This window comes from Xiphophorus hellerii, chromosome 20, assembly GCF_003331165.1.
Source record: "Xiphophorus hellerii strain 12219 chromosome 20, Xiphophorus_hellerii-4.1, whole genome shotgun sequence".
NCBI classification, from domain to species: domain Eukaryota; kingdom Metazoa; phylum Chordata; class Actinopteri; order Cyprinodontiformes; family Poeciliidae; genus Xiphophorus; species Xiphophorus hellerii.
The window spans coordinates 21,317,145-21,335,733 of NC_045691.1; the positions used below are offsets into that span (position 1 = coordinate 21,317,145).

Genomic DNA, 18,589 nt, shown 5'->3' on the forward strand with positions numbered 1-18,589 from the left:
TTATTTATTGCAGTTTGAACAATGGAGCAGTTGCTAGCAGTGTTGCCTTGTAGCAAGAGTGTCTGCGGTTCAAATTCCCCGGACGAGGGTCTTTCTGCATGACATATGCATGTTCTCGTTATTCATGAGTAGGTTCTCTCCAGGTAGTCTGGCTTCTTCTCACAGTCCAAGAATATGCAGTTTGGTTAATTGATCTTTCTAAATGAGTACGTTGGACCCTACCTTCCACTTGATGATTGCTGGAGGTAGGCACTAGACAAAGTGGGTAGAGAGAGTAGGTGACACAGCCACAACAATTACCAAAATGGTTGCCAAGTGATAAAAACAACTACATTTCTAACTAGCTATAACACCTAGCTGCTGTCCACTGCATCTGGTACATTAAAAAAGGGACAACAAATACATATTTGGTTTCAGTAATGCTACTTTTTGTTGCTGTCCTTAACAGAACAGTGCAAGGGTTGTCAAAAATGTTGTCTCTCTACTTTTGAAAAATAGGATGTCCCCTGCAGCTATTTGTCCACAATGTTTAACCAACGCAAGACACATATGTGCTAATGTCAGTCTGAATGATTGCAGTTTGGAGAACCAGAGAGAGCTTGTTGGGGAAATGCCTGTCACACTAGCTCTATTTATGTGCTGTGCAAGGCAGGAGTTAGCTATGATCAAATCTTAAAAAATATCAGACAGTTTATATTTAGTAATCAATAACAAAAAAGCAGGGTATTTGAATTTTTCTTTAAGTATTGTACATTAGGAAAGAAATGCTAATTTGTATGGCTAATGTGCCAGATTAAAGGAAGATAAGTTGGCATTCATGACTTTATCCTAAGCACAATAAATGCAATAAAAAATACCTTAAAGATAAATCATGAATCATTTTAAGTTAAAGTCCGGTTATCTCTTTTGTCCAGTAGGCGTGTCCACTAGTTACTGAGGACTAATTGTGTTTTCTGTCCTTAAAGAGTCTTTTCAAAACCTTCTTTCTCGTTTTTAATGTGGCTCCATTTTTCATGGAAAATTGGTGATTGATGTCTCAAAAGATTGACTTCTGGAGAAAATAACTTCATTTGGCTAATACTCCCAGAAATTAGCAATGTTTCAGCAGGTTTCGGCATGACGGACGCTTTCAGTGTGGGAGTGTCACTTAACGTGTCAAAAGTAACAATGCAAAGCTCCATTTGAGTTCTCCTTAAACCTGCAGTGGGAAGTTTTTACTCTCTTCTTCTGTTGTCCCACTCTTCACAGATGAGGGAATGCTGCTAAGTCAATATTACATTAAAATCAACTGGACTTTATTAGATAGACAATATTTTACCAATTAGCTTTATATGATGAAGACTTGTCAATTATGCTGTAAAATAACTAAGATCATACTGGACTGTGTGTACTTGAATCCAAATGCAAGTATATTATTGGAAAGAAAATATGAATTATGAATTGAATTTGGACCAATTTGCGTTCTGTGTAAATAGTTGAGTAAATTCAGAATTGAATTGCTTGCTCGCCTTGAGAGGAAGGGTCTGTTCTTGTAATCATAATTGGACAAAAAAGTAAACAATGCACCTTAAGCAAAATTTTACTTGCATTATCTTTTTAAGATAGCCCAAGTTTAAAAGGACCTCATCAAAGGCTGAATGCAATAACATCTACAACTGAACTCTTACTTACGTGGGAGATTTGACATTGTTTTCAGATTCACAATTTCTGTTTCCTCCAAAAAGCAGTAAATATGCAAATGTAACAAACTCATACAAAAAAAAAACACTCAGTAACATCCATTATGATTCATTGCTTTGGAGATATGATTTTGTGGGCAAATTTCCAATATATCATGAGTCAAATGTGAGATCCCGAAGATACGATTACTATACTTGTCTCTCTCGCTATGTGCAAAAGCAGAGTTTTTATAATGAAATGTGTCAGAAGCAGTCAAACCGTTGCCCGGAGTATCTATAGTGAACCTGAAAAGAGTTGATTGTGTCATAAGAACAGCTTCGCCGAATGGTTATGAGTAAAAGCCCACTTTGCCTGATGCAAGGTGGGTATTTAATGGCATCGGCAGATTCACTTCCTGATGTTTTTCCTGTATCTTTCTACAGTACTTATCGGCTCTGAAAAACGAGACCAGATCAGTGCTTCCGGTGGTCAGTAGTCAGAAGAAGCCAACCACACTATTGTGCAACCAGTGGAACTCTGGGTACTTTCTTAATATGGACATGATGTTGACGGGCTGTGACAACGTGCATGTGGATCCCCTTTTTGAAGGTTTCGGTATTTTTACAGCTTGTTGCTTGGTTTTCAAGGACCAACAAGAAATCTTCAATAAAACACTGAAGAGAATTAAACTCTGTCAGCCTGTCATCCCAAAGGATGTTCAATAACACATAATGTTAGAATAATTATGTTTTGTTATCATTCTTACATAAGTAGTTACCAGTTTGTTTTTCATTTAAAGGTTTAGTATTCACACTCCAGAGAGGAGGAATTTGTTAAACCGTGTGAAAGTCAAAACTTGCTTTTTCTCTAAACCTTGAAGGTTTTGGGATACTCCTTAAACTGCTTGTGTGTAGAATGTAGTTCTTCCTTGTTTCAGAATAGGCCCCCTTGATTTATTACCTCCACATTCCATTCCTGACTCCCTTCTTTCTCCTTTCTTAATAAAAAGACAGGCTCTGCTACAGGGAATCAGAACGCATGGTAAACACCTTGGAGAAGCGGTTTGCTATGTTTTCTCCTTCTGCAGAAGCTTGGTTGAAAACTCATAAACGTTGTATGTGGTTCTTTCTTGGTATTAGGTAAACAAAATACCTATCACATAATGTATAGTTGTGAAAAGCGAAGGTGAAAATACCTCAGGCTCCTCTGTTTAGATTAGTTTCAAAGAGAAATCTACTACACAATCTACTACTTTAAAGATAAGGCAGTGCAAGGAGGGTCTCTGTTAAAACTCCAAGAGACACATAATGTCATTATCGCTGAGTTAATCTCAAGTTAAATCTGTGTGGCAGGAGGAAGGGGTTTGTTCTGTAATAGGTGGGTTGCTGGTTCAAACAGACCAATTACCATTTAGTCTGGGAAACTAGGGAGAAAGACAATATCTGACGGATAAAAACAAGCTTTTTACTGGCTTCCAAAGAATACGAGTAACTCAGAGAAGAAGGCCTCTTCAAGGCTTCGAAGTACATAAATCGATGTACATTGAACAGTTTGGCCTTGCTGCCTTGCAGCAGCAAGAAGGTTCTAGGTTTGAGTCCCAGTCTGTCTGCATAAATATACAGGCAGGAATACATACGTATTTTTTCTGATGTATAAATTGTATGTATTTTAATGTATAGAAATGCAAAACCAGGGACTGGAGTTGTGAGTTAGCTGCAGCTGTATACTCTTTGTGCAACACATCAGTTACAGACTCGTTCTGTTCTATATTGGAGTGCATTGTCCCTGTCAAATTAATAAATTAAATGACATTAACAATTTAAAATTATAAGAGATGCATCTTCACTAAATAATATCGGGGGAAATTGTAGCGAACATTTATGTGACTTATTTTATTCAGACTTAAAACATTCCTAATATTGTTATCCTGTGAAGAAAACTACTTTTGTGCACAGTATGTGTGTGAGAGAGAGTGAGAGAATTACCTTTATAGTTTTTGTTGTAAAAGTTTGCCATGAGTAGATTTGGTCTCCAACTTAGTGTTGCCATAAAGTTACAGTCTGCAGGTGTTACGACTTCATTATAACCATTTATCACTGAAGTATTGCTTTGCAGAAACAGATGAGTCAGTTAAATCCTTTCTGTTTTTCATACTTTAAGGTGCCATTTTGATGATAAGCTTTTATTTTGCATGGGTATATGGTCTTACTACAGGCATAATGTAGTAAGACAATCTGTTTCATAAAACACATTGTATTAATTAAGTTCACACAAACTGGTGGTTACAAGTAATTTTTCTTTAATTATGATGGTTTCCTGATTAAACTAATGTTTTGTTTTTTTTTAAATATGGGCTTTACAAAAATTATGTTTTATACTTAAATGTTTTTATTTTCAAAAGGTGCTTTTAATCTAGCAAACGAGCTTCACTGGGACACATTTTAATTTATTGAATATGACTGCGAATTGAAAGAAAAAGAAAGGGTCCCGAGACTAAACCTTGAGGAGCACCTGTGTTTGGCTCTTAAACCTTTCAGTGCTTTCTAAAACTCTTTAAATAAATGAGTTACAAAAACATACATTTTTTCTTTGGGATTAATAAAGTACTTTTAATACATTTTTGGAAAATTAAAAATTAGGAGTTTCATTAGCTTAAAATTATAAGCCTGAAGACTATAGAAATAAAAACTAATATGTCAGTGTGTGTAATTATATACTGCTCAAAAAAATAAAGGGAACACTTTAAGTGTTAAACACCTGTTTAAGTGTTCCCTTTATTTTTTTGAGCAGTGTATGTATATATATATATATATATATATATATATATATATATATATATATATATATATATATATGATTTTTACTTTATTTAAATTTTCATTGCTGACATATCGTAACTTTTTGATGACATTGTGATTTATTGAAATACACCTGTACATCTTCCTCACTGCTGTTCTAGCAAGATGGCGAAGAGTTCCTATAAAGGAGGCCTGCTTTTAAAATAACCCGGCAACATCTGAAGCAGCAAAGACAATCAAAGCAACCGCAGTAACCACAGCATGTCCGTAAAGGTGTACCTGATGTGACTGTTACTGTTACAGCTCTTCACAGTAAGACCCAACAGATTTCCAAAACAAGCGAACGATAAGCACTTGTTGTGAAATGCGTCAAAGTGATAAGGGCACGCTGTTCCGTTTGACAAACTTGGTTAAAGTTTGCTCAGCTGAGCTGACGTGCTGCTGCAGGCTCGACTGCCTGCCGTGGGTCACTCAGAAAGAGGATGTGTACGTGTTTGTGTGTTTGGCAGGATGGCACGCCACTTCAAAGCAACAAGAACTGCATGTCACCGTCTCAGCTGAGAATTCTCCATCCTCTGCATTTCCTCTCACACTTTAAACTCAGCACACAACAGTGACATACTGCTGTTTCCAAACAATAATAAATAATAATAAAATATATATTTTTGTGTTTTTTTTTCGCTACAAGTTTTAGCTTCTTCCCCCAGACCATTCACCTGGTTCAACAGCAGCAAGGCAATGCCTCTCACCTTTTTGCATAAACCAACCTGGTGGGTGTCCTGTGGTTTGTTGGGTTTATAGTAAGGGGTTACAGCCTCTACATGTCAACCATAGGGACTCCCCTCTAGGCCCATTTACCCCCTTTATCTTTTCTTTTACCCAGCAGACCTGTTCAAGCCAGAGATGACTATCGGTTTCATCACACTCAGAGCTGGAAGCTCGGAAGCCACAGTTGCCTCCGTACCTGCAGAGAAACAGCCCTGCACGCTGGCGGGAAACTTGCTCTGAACAGCCCAGTGTTGGCAAACCGGTGTTGAGTCAATGCTACTGAGCAGTTTTGCTGCGTAAATGTGTATATTCCAGGAGTCACTCACGCTAGCAGCAATGATACAATTCTGTCATGGGTTGAGTCTGTTCACCCCCGTGTCAAAACCCACAAATCCCGAGCAGACACAACAAACTGAGTCATATTTGAAGATGTGATTGACTTGAAAAAAGAATTAATGTGGGCACAGAGGTCAAGAAAGACTTTATACTACTGACTCAGTGCTTCATAAGTCTTGGCAAAATTGGTTGTATGTAGTACTTATTAAGAAGGAGTGAACCTGAAGTTGATCCAACTGTTGCTTTATTGGAATTTCATGACAAAACGACACAAAGTAAAGCATAATTGTCAAATTGAAGGAAGCTGATCTATATTAGAAGAGTAGATTATTAAATTTATTGGTATTTGCAGATTCTGTTTGCATAAATGATGCACTGGCATGCTTACATTCATGTTATTAATTCATCATCGGTCATATCTGTGAGAACAGAGTCTGTCCTGAAACTATCTATATACTCTTGAGTATGTAGATCAGGAGGCCCCTGACAAGAGCTGCTTCTTGAGCAAGAATCCATCTTTGAATGATGAAGAAGGCCATATGGTGGAGATATATATTGAACTGGCTCACATGCCACAGCTGCAGGCTGCCATTTACGGAGAACCAGTAACGAATGCTGCTTGGAGGTTCAACGTACGCCAGTAATGGTTGTTCTGAGTCCAACTGACAATCTTAAGAAAGACCTTAAGAAAAAATTTTAATCTTTTATTTTTTGAGTAAAAGATGGGTGGAAAATCTCACTAGTAATTGTAGGGAAGTATTGAGTCATGGGGCTGAATGCACAAGCACACCACACTTTTCAGATTGGGAAAACGGGGGAAAAAAACAAACATTTTAATTTCATAACTGAGTACTTCTTCTCCTTTTGTTTTCTTACTGATCCATTGCAAACAAATCCCAATAAAATACAGTGACACAGGATGTCATGCGGTGCAGCTGTAACTCATATGTTCTTGATGCAACGATTCAGGGTCTCACTTCTGTCCTTGACAAATTTGCTGCATGTTTAAAGCCATTAGCTCCTCAAAATAAAAAAATAAAAAAATCCCCCAAAAATTTAAGTTTGCAATTATGAGATAAACCTCCAGGTAAACTTATAGTTTTCCAAAGCAATGTAAATTTTTCGGAAATATTTAGCTACCGATTTTCTAAATGTTCATACATTTGCAAGATATGTGATATCTGTGCGCCGCCTTTCGTCTTTGATGACTTTGAGTAATTTCCCATTCACAAAAACAAAGAACCAGTTTTGTTTTACATTTGTTTTTTTTAATCCAAAGCTGAAGCAGACAAAAAAATGTCAGGTGGAGCTGAACAGACTCAAAGACGAGGGTAAAGACACACACATCTGCACTTCCACTACAAAGATGTGATGAGTTGAGGGACGATGGGGAAAGGCAAACCCCACCCCAAAACAACAACAAAAAAAAAAACATTCTCACTATGAGAGATGTGATACAATTGGTAACTTGGGTGTGATTTTATAAAGTAACAAGACCAAAATGACAATTGATTATTTTCTACAATCCCAAGTGAGTTAGGAAGTGTATTGGTAGATTGATCGAACTCTTGAGGAAGAGTTACACAGTGTGGTAACCTGCTGGTGGTTTAGACTGTGCACCATAGTTCTTTCTAATTCAACTCAGAACTTCAGGAAAATGGCAGAACATGCGGTGACATAAATCCACATCAATTTAATTATTGCCCTCTAACAGAACCTCTAAAGGGCCAGTGTGTACCATACAGGATGCTGCTCCTTACATAAATCCCTCCTACTGATGCAGAACATCTTCCCAACACATTTGCAATCAAAAATAATAATAAAAAAAGACAATTTCAATGGTATTCCAAGCTGACAAACATCTGCATAGGCTTCACCTGACATACAATCCGTCGATATTTTCAAATCAGAAGGGAAACATTGGTAAAAGCTTGAACCAAATGCCAAGAAGGGATTAAAAGCTATATGCTAATAAGCAATACTCAGTAAGGCCTAGGCTAAAATGGTCATAAAAATCCATGAAAAAATACAGTATTTGTTGCCTCCTCTCCAGTGAGCTACATGTGAAAGAAAGAGTCATTCTGGGGTGTCTTTCTTTGCTCCATCTCTGTCTGACAAGCGCACATTTAGTAAGGAGAGAAGGGCTACAAGTGAGGTGCAGTGTCAGTGGCACAGTTCCCTTGTTTGAGTGCATAGGCCTCAGTTTAACATTCATAAAGACAAACTGAACCTGACAGACACTTCCTGTCCAAATCCCAGAAATCAGCATCCATTTCTTCCCAATTCCCACAGACAGTGTCTTTACATTCCTCCTGTCAGTTCAAAATACATCTGCTTGCTTAGCATGTACACAGAGAGAAACCTTCGCTTGTCTCGATTTTTGGGGATTAGCCACGTGATACAACATTCACAGGTAAAGGGGCTGTGGGGAAAAATATTCAACTACAACTAATGCTAAGGCTTCATGTTGTGATCCAACATCGCTGCCTCTCTCACTGCACAATCTGATATCTTGAAAAGAGAATGAGAGAGAGATCTAAAACACCCCTTTCCTCTGTTTTCCTGCATTTCATAATCTCTTTTCTGGTGTAAATACATGTACCCGCTCTTCACCCTGCAGGCAGCAGTGTGATGAGCTTGTTAAAATGGTTGAGTAACAAAAAAAAAAAAAGAAGAAAAAAATACACTTTTACAAAACTTTTGCCAAGAAAAATAAAACACTGAGAAAATCCATGCAGTACGACTTGTGTCGACAAATTATTGCTTTCTCCTCTCAACCTGTGTTGTATGTGCATGCAAGCCTGACTCTTTCAGTGGGCAGCAGAGTTTGGGTTGTTGGCTTTCTTTCTCCTTTTCGTTAGCAGTGGATTGGTTGAGTCTTCAATGGTCTTGATTTTGATTTGCTCATAGTCGACCCTCATCGTTGCCAAGGCACTGGTCATTTCCTCCTGAGAAACAGAACAGTGAAAGACATTAGGCTAAAGCATGAGCATAAATGAAAAGATTTCATGAGTTGTCTCCAGTTGTTGTCCTGGAGACGACTGTGTGTCGTTGCTCTTTAAGCTCCGAATCCAGATAATTTCCTCTAAACTCTTAAAATTATCCCTATTGTGCAGCTTCTTCATTATTTTTAGATGCAGAACTCTGAGCTAGCATTCTTAGCAATAATCTTTTGTAGCAACAACTCTCTGCTTTAAAATATCGAGTCTGGTCATACATCAGTGTATTAACATTAAAATTCTCTCCTTTTTAATGCGTTTACGTAATTTTGAAATTTATGATGAACAAAATAATGAAGTTTAATTATTTCTGAACCATAATCCTGAAAATTAAGAGAAATAAAAGTTTTAAATATGTCACTGTGTGTAATAACTCTATTTACATACAATTTTTGCCTTTTCAATTAAATTACTGAAGTAAATCAATGTTTCAATTAATTTCTTATTTGTTTAGATCCACTTATAACACCTACATTGGCCCTTGAAGACAATTGGAAGTATTTTTTATCACAAAGAAAACTGACAAAAACTGCAGCAAATATTCGAAAAATGCGAGACGTTTTGGTGCAACTCCCGTTACTTTCACATCAAACCAGATGACTTCAAAGTTGTTACCATCAACGACAGCAAGTCTCAGTCAGCAGAGGTGCTGAAGTCAAAACTTACCACACCCCCGTGTTGGGTGGCAATAAAACTTGCAGTGCAAACCTTTATGAAATAACTCTGCACAGTTCTTTACAATCCTCCCCTATCTGCAGACCAGATGTAAAGATTAGTATACAAACACCTCCTACGCACTAATGTGGTGCTGTGCCAGAGTAATACAAAACAAAAAACGCAAGACAAGCCAAAACCGAATGCTGTAACTGCTACAACACATTTGAGAACACTCTCCATGAAAGAGCTGCAAATCACACTTTTTCCTTATACAAGTGTGTGTTGCATCTTATTTCAGATTGAGAAAAACAAATGCCTCACCTTGACTTCCTCCCATGCATCCCTCTCCTCCTTTAAAACCCTACTGGTGTGAAGTGGGGTCTGGGGAACCTTCATTGATTGCTTCAGGAAAAAAAGAAAAAACATCTCTAAGGTTAGAGAAGTAATGCCGACCACAATAATTCAGTAGGAAATTATAAAAAAAAACATTAAGATGAACATTATGGTTCACTCACATTGATCCATGGATGATTCATGAACTCTGTGATGGTCATCCTTTGGGTCGGCTCAGTCTTTAGGAGGGTCCTGATCAGCTGTTTGGCTGCGGAAAGAAGATAGGAAAGTCTATGATTTCATTTGCATATTTTCACAGGATTTCACCAACTCAAATTCAAGACTTTCTAAGACCATTATGGAATTTAAGATCTATGTCTCCACGGAAATGTACACACTTTGTTCCGCACCCGGTAGATAAATTTGCACATACAATACATACATATATATACAGACATATTATATTTTTTGTAGGATTTTGTAAATCGTTATGGTTAAGATATGGATCTATATTCCCCAGTCTTTATTTTTTTGTCATGCTAACCAGGCTAATCGCTACTATAAGATGTTAGCTTAAAACATCTTACTGTGTGTCCTTTTATACACATTTAAATTTCCTAATAAAAATGCCCAAGTTTTCAAAAACTTTCAATGCTGTTCTCATATCTTCTTTATCGTTTAAAAACAGGAATTGGCTACAATCTGCATTGGAATAACAAAGCTTCATCAAACACAGATGTATACAATTCTGATTGGCTAGTGAGGCAATGCATTAATGGATGCACTTTATTTTTATGTAACAGAGCAAAGTACTTTTTTGCAGCGTTCTCCAAAGAAATTATGGTTCTTTGAAACATTGTTGGTAAAACAAACAAACAAAAAAAAAACACTTGAGTAGATTTTTCCAAAGTGAATTAAAGTGAGTTATTATTGAGACGGTCCACTGCTCCATCTGTTCTTTGGAGAGAAACTGTACAGTTACACATCATCACTACGTAGCTTCAGTTTTCTTTTTAAAACTAGCATATTACTCATGAAACGAGAGTCGACTTTCGGCTTAGCGGGCGGCAGCAGCCTTAGAGGCGAAACACTTTGATCAGTTTCAATTTCTTGATCAGTTTTGTCATCTGTTTGCCATGGTTTATTGGGACGTTTCAAACACCAGCAGGAGTTTAATAATTGCGCCGTCATCAAATTCTAACCGTAATAAAAAAAGTTCACCTGCCTCAGAACTTTTTGTGCACCATTTAAAAAATATACAATAATCTATTCAAAGATTTATTTTAAAAAATATCATTTAAACACCAGAGTTATTTTACAGAATTTTCTATAAATCGTTTAAGCAAAATAAAAAGTTCAGTTTTACAGTCTTACCTTCTTCCGACACCTCTGACCACTCAGGGTTGGGAAATTCATACTGGCCCATCCTTATCCTCTTCTTCATCCCAGGAGAGATGGCTAAGCCATGGTTAGAATAAAAAGGAGGGTATCCACACAACCTGTTGGGTATTTTAAAAGCTAAGATTAGAGAAAAAAACAACAACTAACAATGAGTGAGCTGAAGGGATAGAAAGCCCAGAATGAGCGACTTACAGAATATACATAATGACGCCCAAAGACCACATGTCACATGACTTGTCATACTTCTCTGGGCCAAGAACCTCTGGAGCTGTAAACACAATTTAAATAAAGGATAAAAACAATAAAGTTGAGTAACTTTATTTGACCAGCATTTTCTTTGTTTCTTATTAAATCTTGATTAAAGCAGAAAGAAAATGCTGAGCTCTAGACCTCATTCACCAGAGAGACCTGGCCAAAAAAAGGCAGGAGCACACATCATAACAGACAAGTAGAAAAAACTAAAACAGACATAAGATGCAAAATGTAAACAATGAGGCAATAAAGTGCAGTAGTTGTGACAATAATAATTTTATAAAACAAAGGCAATTTAAGATTTATTTGTGCAAAGTTTGAAGGAATGCTGGCCCTTACAACAATAAATGAATCTCATAGATAAAACTATAGTTGTAATACTATAAATGTCATAGTGTAACAATCCACTAGAAATAATTGTCACTTTTCTATTACCAAAAAAAGCTAATTGGATCACGTTTCTGTGTAATACCATGAAAACGTGTCATTTTTACTCAGAGTTATATCACATTTTTTAGGCAGCCAACGCCTAAAAAACAACAAACGGTCAGACGTTAGAGTGGTGCAGGTGCAGACTCTCACCAACGTAGTAAGGTGTGTAGCAGGGAGTATCTAAAGAGTTGTGTGAGGTCGTCTCCTTGGCAAAGCCGAAGTCTGTTAGTTTCAGGAGAGCCCTGGGCCTCTTCGAAGAATACAGCAAGTTCTCTGGCTGCAGGAAGAACCACAGAGACACTTTAGAACCTGCAGGTGTCTTTTTTACTATTATTCAAGATAAATAATGAGCATAACACTAAGATATGAAACAAACCTTCACATCTCTGTGTGCAATATTGATGGCATGTAAGAATTGTATGGCCTCTCCTATGCTCTTCATGATATCAGACGCCTCTACAATGAAGATATTTTTTACAAATGTTACAAGTGATCAAACATGCACATCAACACTGCAGCTGTAGCAAATAGAAAATTCCAGTTGTATGCAGTGAAGGTGATCATAACATTTGGTATTCTGACTTATGAAAAAACCGCTCTACCTTTCTCTGTGAAGGCCTGGTCTCCTCTGTCCTGGATTCGACTGAAAAGCTCACCGCCGTCCATACTGTAAAAGACAGACGCCACAAATGGTGTTATTAATATAGCTGGATCTACAGAACAACTTCATTAGGAGGAGTTGCACAAGAATGACATTTTATCTAAGAGGTGAAATCGAAGGAAATCTGGATTTGGTTTGTATTTGGGTTTGGATCCCACTGAAGATGATAGAAATCCTGCAGGAAGGAGTGATTTAGCACTACTTTAAGCAGATGATGCTAAGTACTCGTTGGTGTTCCTAAAAGGAGGAAAATGCTGAAAAGCAGATAATGCTGATCTTTTCAATGAATGTAAAACTTCCAAATATGGTACTGCTCTGCTCATTTTTCAAACAAGAACTACTTCAGCATACTGGCAGTTTCAAAGAATAGACAAGACGGAGTGCTTTTTTTCTAACTTCCTTTTCCCTGTAACAGGTGGTCTGTGGTTTGTCGGGGGACTAAAAAAAAAAATTGATAATGTGATAATGGGGTTTCCTCTGTTTAGAAACTGCTCTGTTTTCTCTTTTCTCTTTTGTCTTTGTCAGAAATCAGAAAAATTTAAATCCAATTTTTGGAGATATAAAATGCAGAGCTCTGAAGTCTAATGCAGAAAATGAGTCTGAACATAGCAGCTAATAAAAGTGTGGTCAGTTCCGGTAATACTGATGACTAAAGCGGCGCCTTTTTCTCTGAATCAGCAGGAGGTTTTTGAGATTAAAACAGTGTGAAAATTGTAAATTTACATGCAATCTTCAGCAGAAAAGATGGTGGTTTGACTAGAAGTAGAGCATGAAGTAAGAGAATATGTATTTAGTGATCCAGGCCTATTTGGTTGAAAGCTCCACTTTGACTCAAATATTCATTAAATTATCATCAATATTATAACTTCGTGGCTTGGTGATGGTATCATTTGACCACAAAGCTGAAGATACTTGGCTTGTCCATGAGGTCAGCTGCAACTAAAGTCTTAAAAGATGCCATTTTTTGAGCAAGAGCTTATCTGAACTTATTTCACTCTGGACACCCACTATGGTGTTACAGCAATTCCCAGATTAACATGGAGCCTTACAGCAGTGGTTCCCAACCCCCGGGCTGCGGACCAGTACTAATAGTTAAATATTTCCATTTTATGTATTATTTGAGTCTGGAGGATCTTTTATTTTGAAAATCCTTTAACTGGATTCTCTCGGTTACGTCTTGCTCGTAACCGACATTGAGCCCACAAGCAGCAAAATGAGTAAGAAACAAATCAAATGTCTTTGGAAAGTTTTTTTTGCAAAGGGGAACAGGCCCAGAGAAGAGACAGAAGAATGGTGATTCCCACATTCCAAGCCCACTCTGCATGATATGGTGACCGGCTCGTTAATGAGGCAATGAAGCCTTCAAACTGCTTCGCCACGTAGAGACCAGGCATCCTGTGCATAAGCAACATTTCGGGTGTCATTGTCTCTCATCACTCCCAGATGGGACCGTCTCGTTGCAGAGAAACAAGCTCAAGGCTCCCATTAGTCATTATAGTTTGTTAAAATTTTGATGAAAGTAAAATGTTCGTTTTTGTGGCGCATCTGTATCTTATTTTGAAGGGATATGTAAACGTTACCATAGCGACCAGAGTCAGAGAGCGTTAGGGCAGTGGACGAGATGAGAGGAGTGGAGCTTGCAAGTTTTAAGTCTGGTTCACACGGCACGATTTAAGGATCGTGCCGTGTGACGATCCTTAAATCGATGATCCTTAAATCGTCACAACACAACTTTGTGCACCCAACTCTAGTTTAAAAAAAAAAATCTAGTCAAGATACATTATTAAGGAACCCTTCAAAAGGGATGCCAACTTGAACGCGGTGACCATGTGTGACTCTGACTTTTGAGATCTGAAGTTAGACAACCCTCTCTTGTGATATTCATACCCATGATAAATGTGTGTACTTCTCAGGGGCAATTTATATCGACACATTTTTCACTTAACACTACCAACAACATAAGTCGTCATTTATAAAGACAACTTTACACAGGAACACCTCTATAAAGTTCTGCATTATCTCAGCAAATAGACAAAAATGCAGCTAATGATTACTTACTGCATATGAGAAAACTCTCTCCAACTTACTCCATAAGTTTCATTTAGTCTTTTTGCTCGCTATGACTGCACGAGTTTCAGATCAAATCATCAATACCAATTTCACATCTGCTGAACGGCTCATAACGCCGAGGATCGGCTCCTCGGGCATGCGAGTGGTTACAGGAGAAGCAGAATCAGAATTAGAGCAGAGGTATCCCCTCCAGAACCGCAGCACGAGTTAAATTTTGCATTCTGAGAAACGGACGGCGGAAACCTTTAAGCAATGCAGGCCGTCTTTCATTCAAATCTAACTCAGTGTCTCTTTTTTTCCAAACATGGTTCAGAGAAAGAAGATATTCTCGAAGTGTCTCGGCCCAACCCTCTTCCTCTACGTTTCTCAAAACTGTTGAGGACGTGAATTTTGTTTCACAAACGATGATGATTTTGATTAACGGTGGAGAACAGGTACGTATTTCTTACTGAAACAGCAAAAAAACATGAAACGGCATTCTTACACACACATCAGCCTACACTGTTTCACATCCCATCAGCAGTGTGAGGGTGTTCAACCAGCTGAAACGATAAACTAGAGACTGACTTGACGACATCTCAAACGACTATTTCTAATAAATGCAGACCGAATCAAATTTAAATTAGTTGTGTTTTATACATTAATGTGTCTTAAATACAAATGTTAGATTAAGGAGTTCTCAACTAAACTATTTGTAATTTAACATGTTTAAGATAAACATATCTATGCCTATCTAGGTTACTTTAATTAGAAAGGGATTAATTTTGGAAATTTTGTAGAGACCCTGGCATTGTGACCCTTTACACAACATGGGTCAATTGTTCAAAGTGCCTAATGTAGGTCAGACTCAATGACTCATGTATCAGGTAGCAGAACAATCAGGTCATCAAGATAGTTCTCCAAGTGTAATATTCTAGGAAATGTTTTGATTTCATAAGAAAAACTACCCTTTTCTTTAATTGTCACAGAATCTCTCAAGGAAATTACTCATCACTTGCTACACCACTGCATGAGCACCTCAGCTCACATGTCTGCCTTTGTGCAGCGACGACAACCACACAGCAAAAAGGATGCACGTGTGACAACTTTATGGGGGTTTGGCGGTTTTAAAATGCAACAAAGTGGAAATGGAAAGGAAATAACAGTAAGTTGTTTAGAGGAAATGGGTCATTTTGCACCAAGGTCATGCTGAGTAAATTTACAATAAAAGCTGAATAAAATTAACCTTTGTAGGCTTAAACTTTGCCTTCTTAACACTAGCACCTGTGGGCTGTAGAAATAAACAGAAACTGAATCATTACAATGATGACAGCTTCGCGCGACAAAGAAGTGAACTGTGAATCTTAATGAAATGATTCAACTCAGACCACAAGGATCAGCCTAAGCTGAAAAGTCATCACAATGCATTACCGATACAATAGTCACTAATGAAAATATTTATCATAAAAACAGCCTTTCCTCCCCATCAGTAAATAAAATTAAATTAGTTTTAAATGGTAAAATAATAAGCTTGTGAAATAGACATTGAAATATAAAGTGTCTGTATCAAAGAATATTTTTTCACATAATTTCTGTTCTTTTTTTTCAGTTTTTATATGTTAAACATCATGCAAACAAATACAAAAGTTGCTGAAGCCATGTTTTACGGTGTGTGTGTTTTTCACAGATAAATTTAGCTAAATTATGCTAAATTTAGCTAAATCACTTTGCATGAGGTCTGACAGACTTGGGCTTTTTATGACTTATGATCAAAATTGGGTTTGTAAGTCAGCCTGCAAAGCACTTCTGATAACATGTAGTACAAACTGACTTATTCACCGACCACATGTTGTATGGGCGGGTCAGTAGTTCAGACAAATCCTGAATATGTTTTTCTTTAGATTTTCAATTAATATTTCTTAGGATATTCTCTCACTCTATGTAACTTAACCTTTTTAAGGTAGCAGGAAATATGTTTATTAATTGTAATAAAAGTAAGCCACCATCACCAGTCTGGTCCAGGACAATGACGAGTCAGGATGCTGACAGTAGGTGGACCTGCCGGCCCACTGGTGCGGTCAGAACCACCTTGAGCTCAACCCGCTCAGTACAGAGGAGATGACAAAGTTGTTCGGATTCTATTCAAATTAAAAAATCGTCAAAGATGGTACGGACAATGTGACGAAACTTCAATTGTGAATTTTCGAAAGTGATTACAATCTAAAATACCCAACAAATCTGATGGGTACAGTTAGTTGGCAAGTCATTTTGGGTTACGTTAAAGACGTCTGCGAAAATTCATCAAAGCAAAGCGAAACAGAAGCTGGCAAAGGTGTGAGGTGAAAAAAAAGAAGAAAAGCTAAATAGAGGAAAAATCAGTTTGTGTCTTAAAGTTCTTTGATGCAAGACTTAAAGGGGCAGTATAATACATTTTCCAGGCACATAGTGCTATTTTATAGCACAATAAACTAACTCTGTTACCTTGAGTTGTTATGAAAATACTACATATATCAAAAGACTTAGAAGATATTTGACGTCGTAATTCATTTTATAAACTCCTGCTCTTTCTGAAACCCAGTCTTCAAGAAGTCATCACAACATGGATTCTCTCATATATCTAACAACGTTTTTACCAGCATTGGACTCAGAAGTGGCTCATATAATGAGCTCAGCAGATGTACAGCTCCACCAGGTGTTTGCTAATTGCTGCTGGCTAGTTTAAAGGAGCAGAGTGGGGGAGTCGCGCAGGAGGGCTGCTAGGAAACTGCAACTCCAAGGAGGACCTGCACCTCTAAGGAGGAGCTGCACCTCAAAGGCACTAAGTGTTTTGCCACTGGAGATTAAAAGACTTCTCAAATCAAAGCAACAGTCCAAGAGTGTTTTTTATGAAGGAATAACGTAAAGCTCAAAAAAGTCGATTTTACATAATAGTGTCCCTTTAAATAGTTGAAAAATGCTTTCAACATAATGTAAAATAATGGGAGGGTTTTTCTCATTATTGTTAACTTGCAACTCTTTAATTTTAAATATTTAACTTAAAAAAAGAAACGAGAAAAATCCTAATAAAAGAAACTGGATCAGGAGTCAGATTGTCATTGAAGTCAAAAAAGTACAAATTGAAACAATATTTTTTAAAAATACTGTAAAAAGTGCCAAAAAGCTGACGTCTGTGAGAAAGAAACAAAGCAGAAACAAATTGCTTCCACTTCCACTCTTGCTGTAGCGAATTGAGCATGACATGAACTTGACAGTTGGTTCAAATAAAGGAGGGTATGTTGGGTAAGTCGGAAGAGCTACGGATGTGATTTATTTTTCCCAGAACAGATTTTCCTGTATTTTGTTATGACAGTTTAAGCCCCTTCTCCATTGTCAAGCTTAACTCTAGCTGGCGAGTGTCTGGTTCAATTCTACTGAAGCTTGGAGCGTCTCCATTGGCAGTGTGTTCCTCACCGTTTTGCTGCTGTGATTCTGAGCAGGAACGTGGGCGAGCCATCAGAGCTCAGGAGCTGTGGTTGGCACTCCGATGAGGTTGTTAGCAGCAACATTCAGCAACTGAAAACCTTGAGGTTGTGGTTTGCATGGACTCAAATAAACCCAGGTATTTCATTTTATCTTATAGAAATTCATATCTGGCCCAAACATAATGAAAACAATTCAGGTTAGCTAACTGTTTTGCTAAATGTACAAATGTATCCATATCGCAGCACTTTATTTTCATTTTTATAGACATGTGCAAGCTTTAGATTCATGTGGTGAAGTCAAACGATGCAGTGCAAGATCCATGCATGAACATTATTGAAAACGAAAACCCAAACAAAAAATAAAATGCACATCACGTCAAACTAAGTTCCGGTGTTTCAAGTCAGTCAGTGCAAAACTATTGATCTGACAGAACGTTAACCAGAGCTGCACAGTTGCTCGTCTTTTCATTGCATTCTTGTTTTTCAGAGTCACGTGTTACTTGTAGGGCTGTGAAATCATGGTTATTTCACTCCATAAGTTTATGGATGTGCTTCTGATTTTGCTTCTGATTACACCCTTGCACACCATCAGCTTTCTGATAGCAGACGGCATATCCGCCAGCCACACTGTGGTGGTTGAGACGTTGTTGTTTGGATCTTGAAAGGTCCGGCCTTCGCCTGCAGTGGCGTACATCTCTTGCCGATCAGTCAGAAATGCAGTCTGCTGTCAATACAATTTGCTTGCGAATGATACACGGCATGGCGCGGCCTGTACTACCCCTA

At 37.7% G+C, this 18,589-nt stretch overlaps 1 protein-coding gene across 1 annotated transcript in view; it reads right to left on the reverse strand.

Annotated features, from left to right (window-relative positions):
- Nucleotides 1–6,807: 6,807 nt before the first annotated feature.
- mapkapk2a (MAPK activated protein kinase 2a) overlaps nt 6,808–18,589 on the reverse strand; it is a 28,388-nt gene continuing 16,606 nt past the window's right edge. The window contains exons 3-10 of the mRNA XM_032549957.1: nt 12,238–12,302; nt 12,012–12,091; nt 11,786–11,912; nt 11,144–11,219; nt 10,925–11,049; nt 9,733–9,818; nt 9,539–9,619; nt 6,808–8,509 (exon numbers count right to left, since the gene is read on the reverse strand). Of these exons, the coding sequence (XP_032405848.1) occupies nt 8,372–8,509; nt 9,539–9,619; nt 9,733–9,818; nt 10,925–11,049; nt 11,144–11,219; nt 11,786–11,912; nt 12,012–12,091; nt 12,238–12,302 (778 nt within the window). The 3' untranslated portion in view covers nt 6,808–8,371. The remainder of the gene's footprint in view (nt 8,510–9,538; nt 9,620–9,732; nt 9,819–10,924; nt 11,050–11,143; nt 11,220–11,785; nt 11,913–12,011; nt 12,092–12,237; nt 12,303–18,589) is intronic.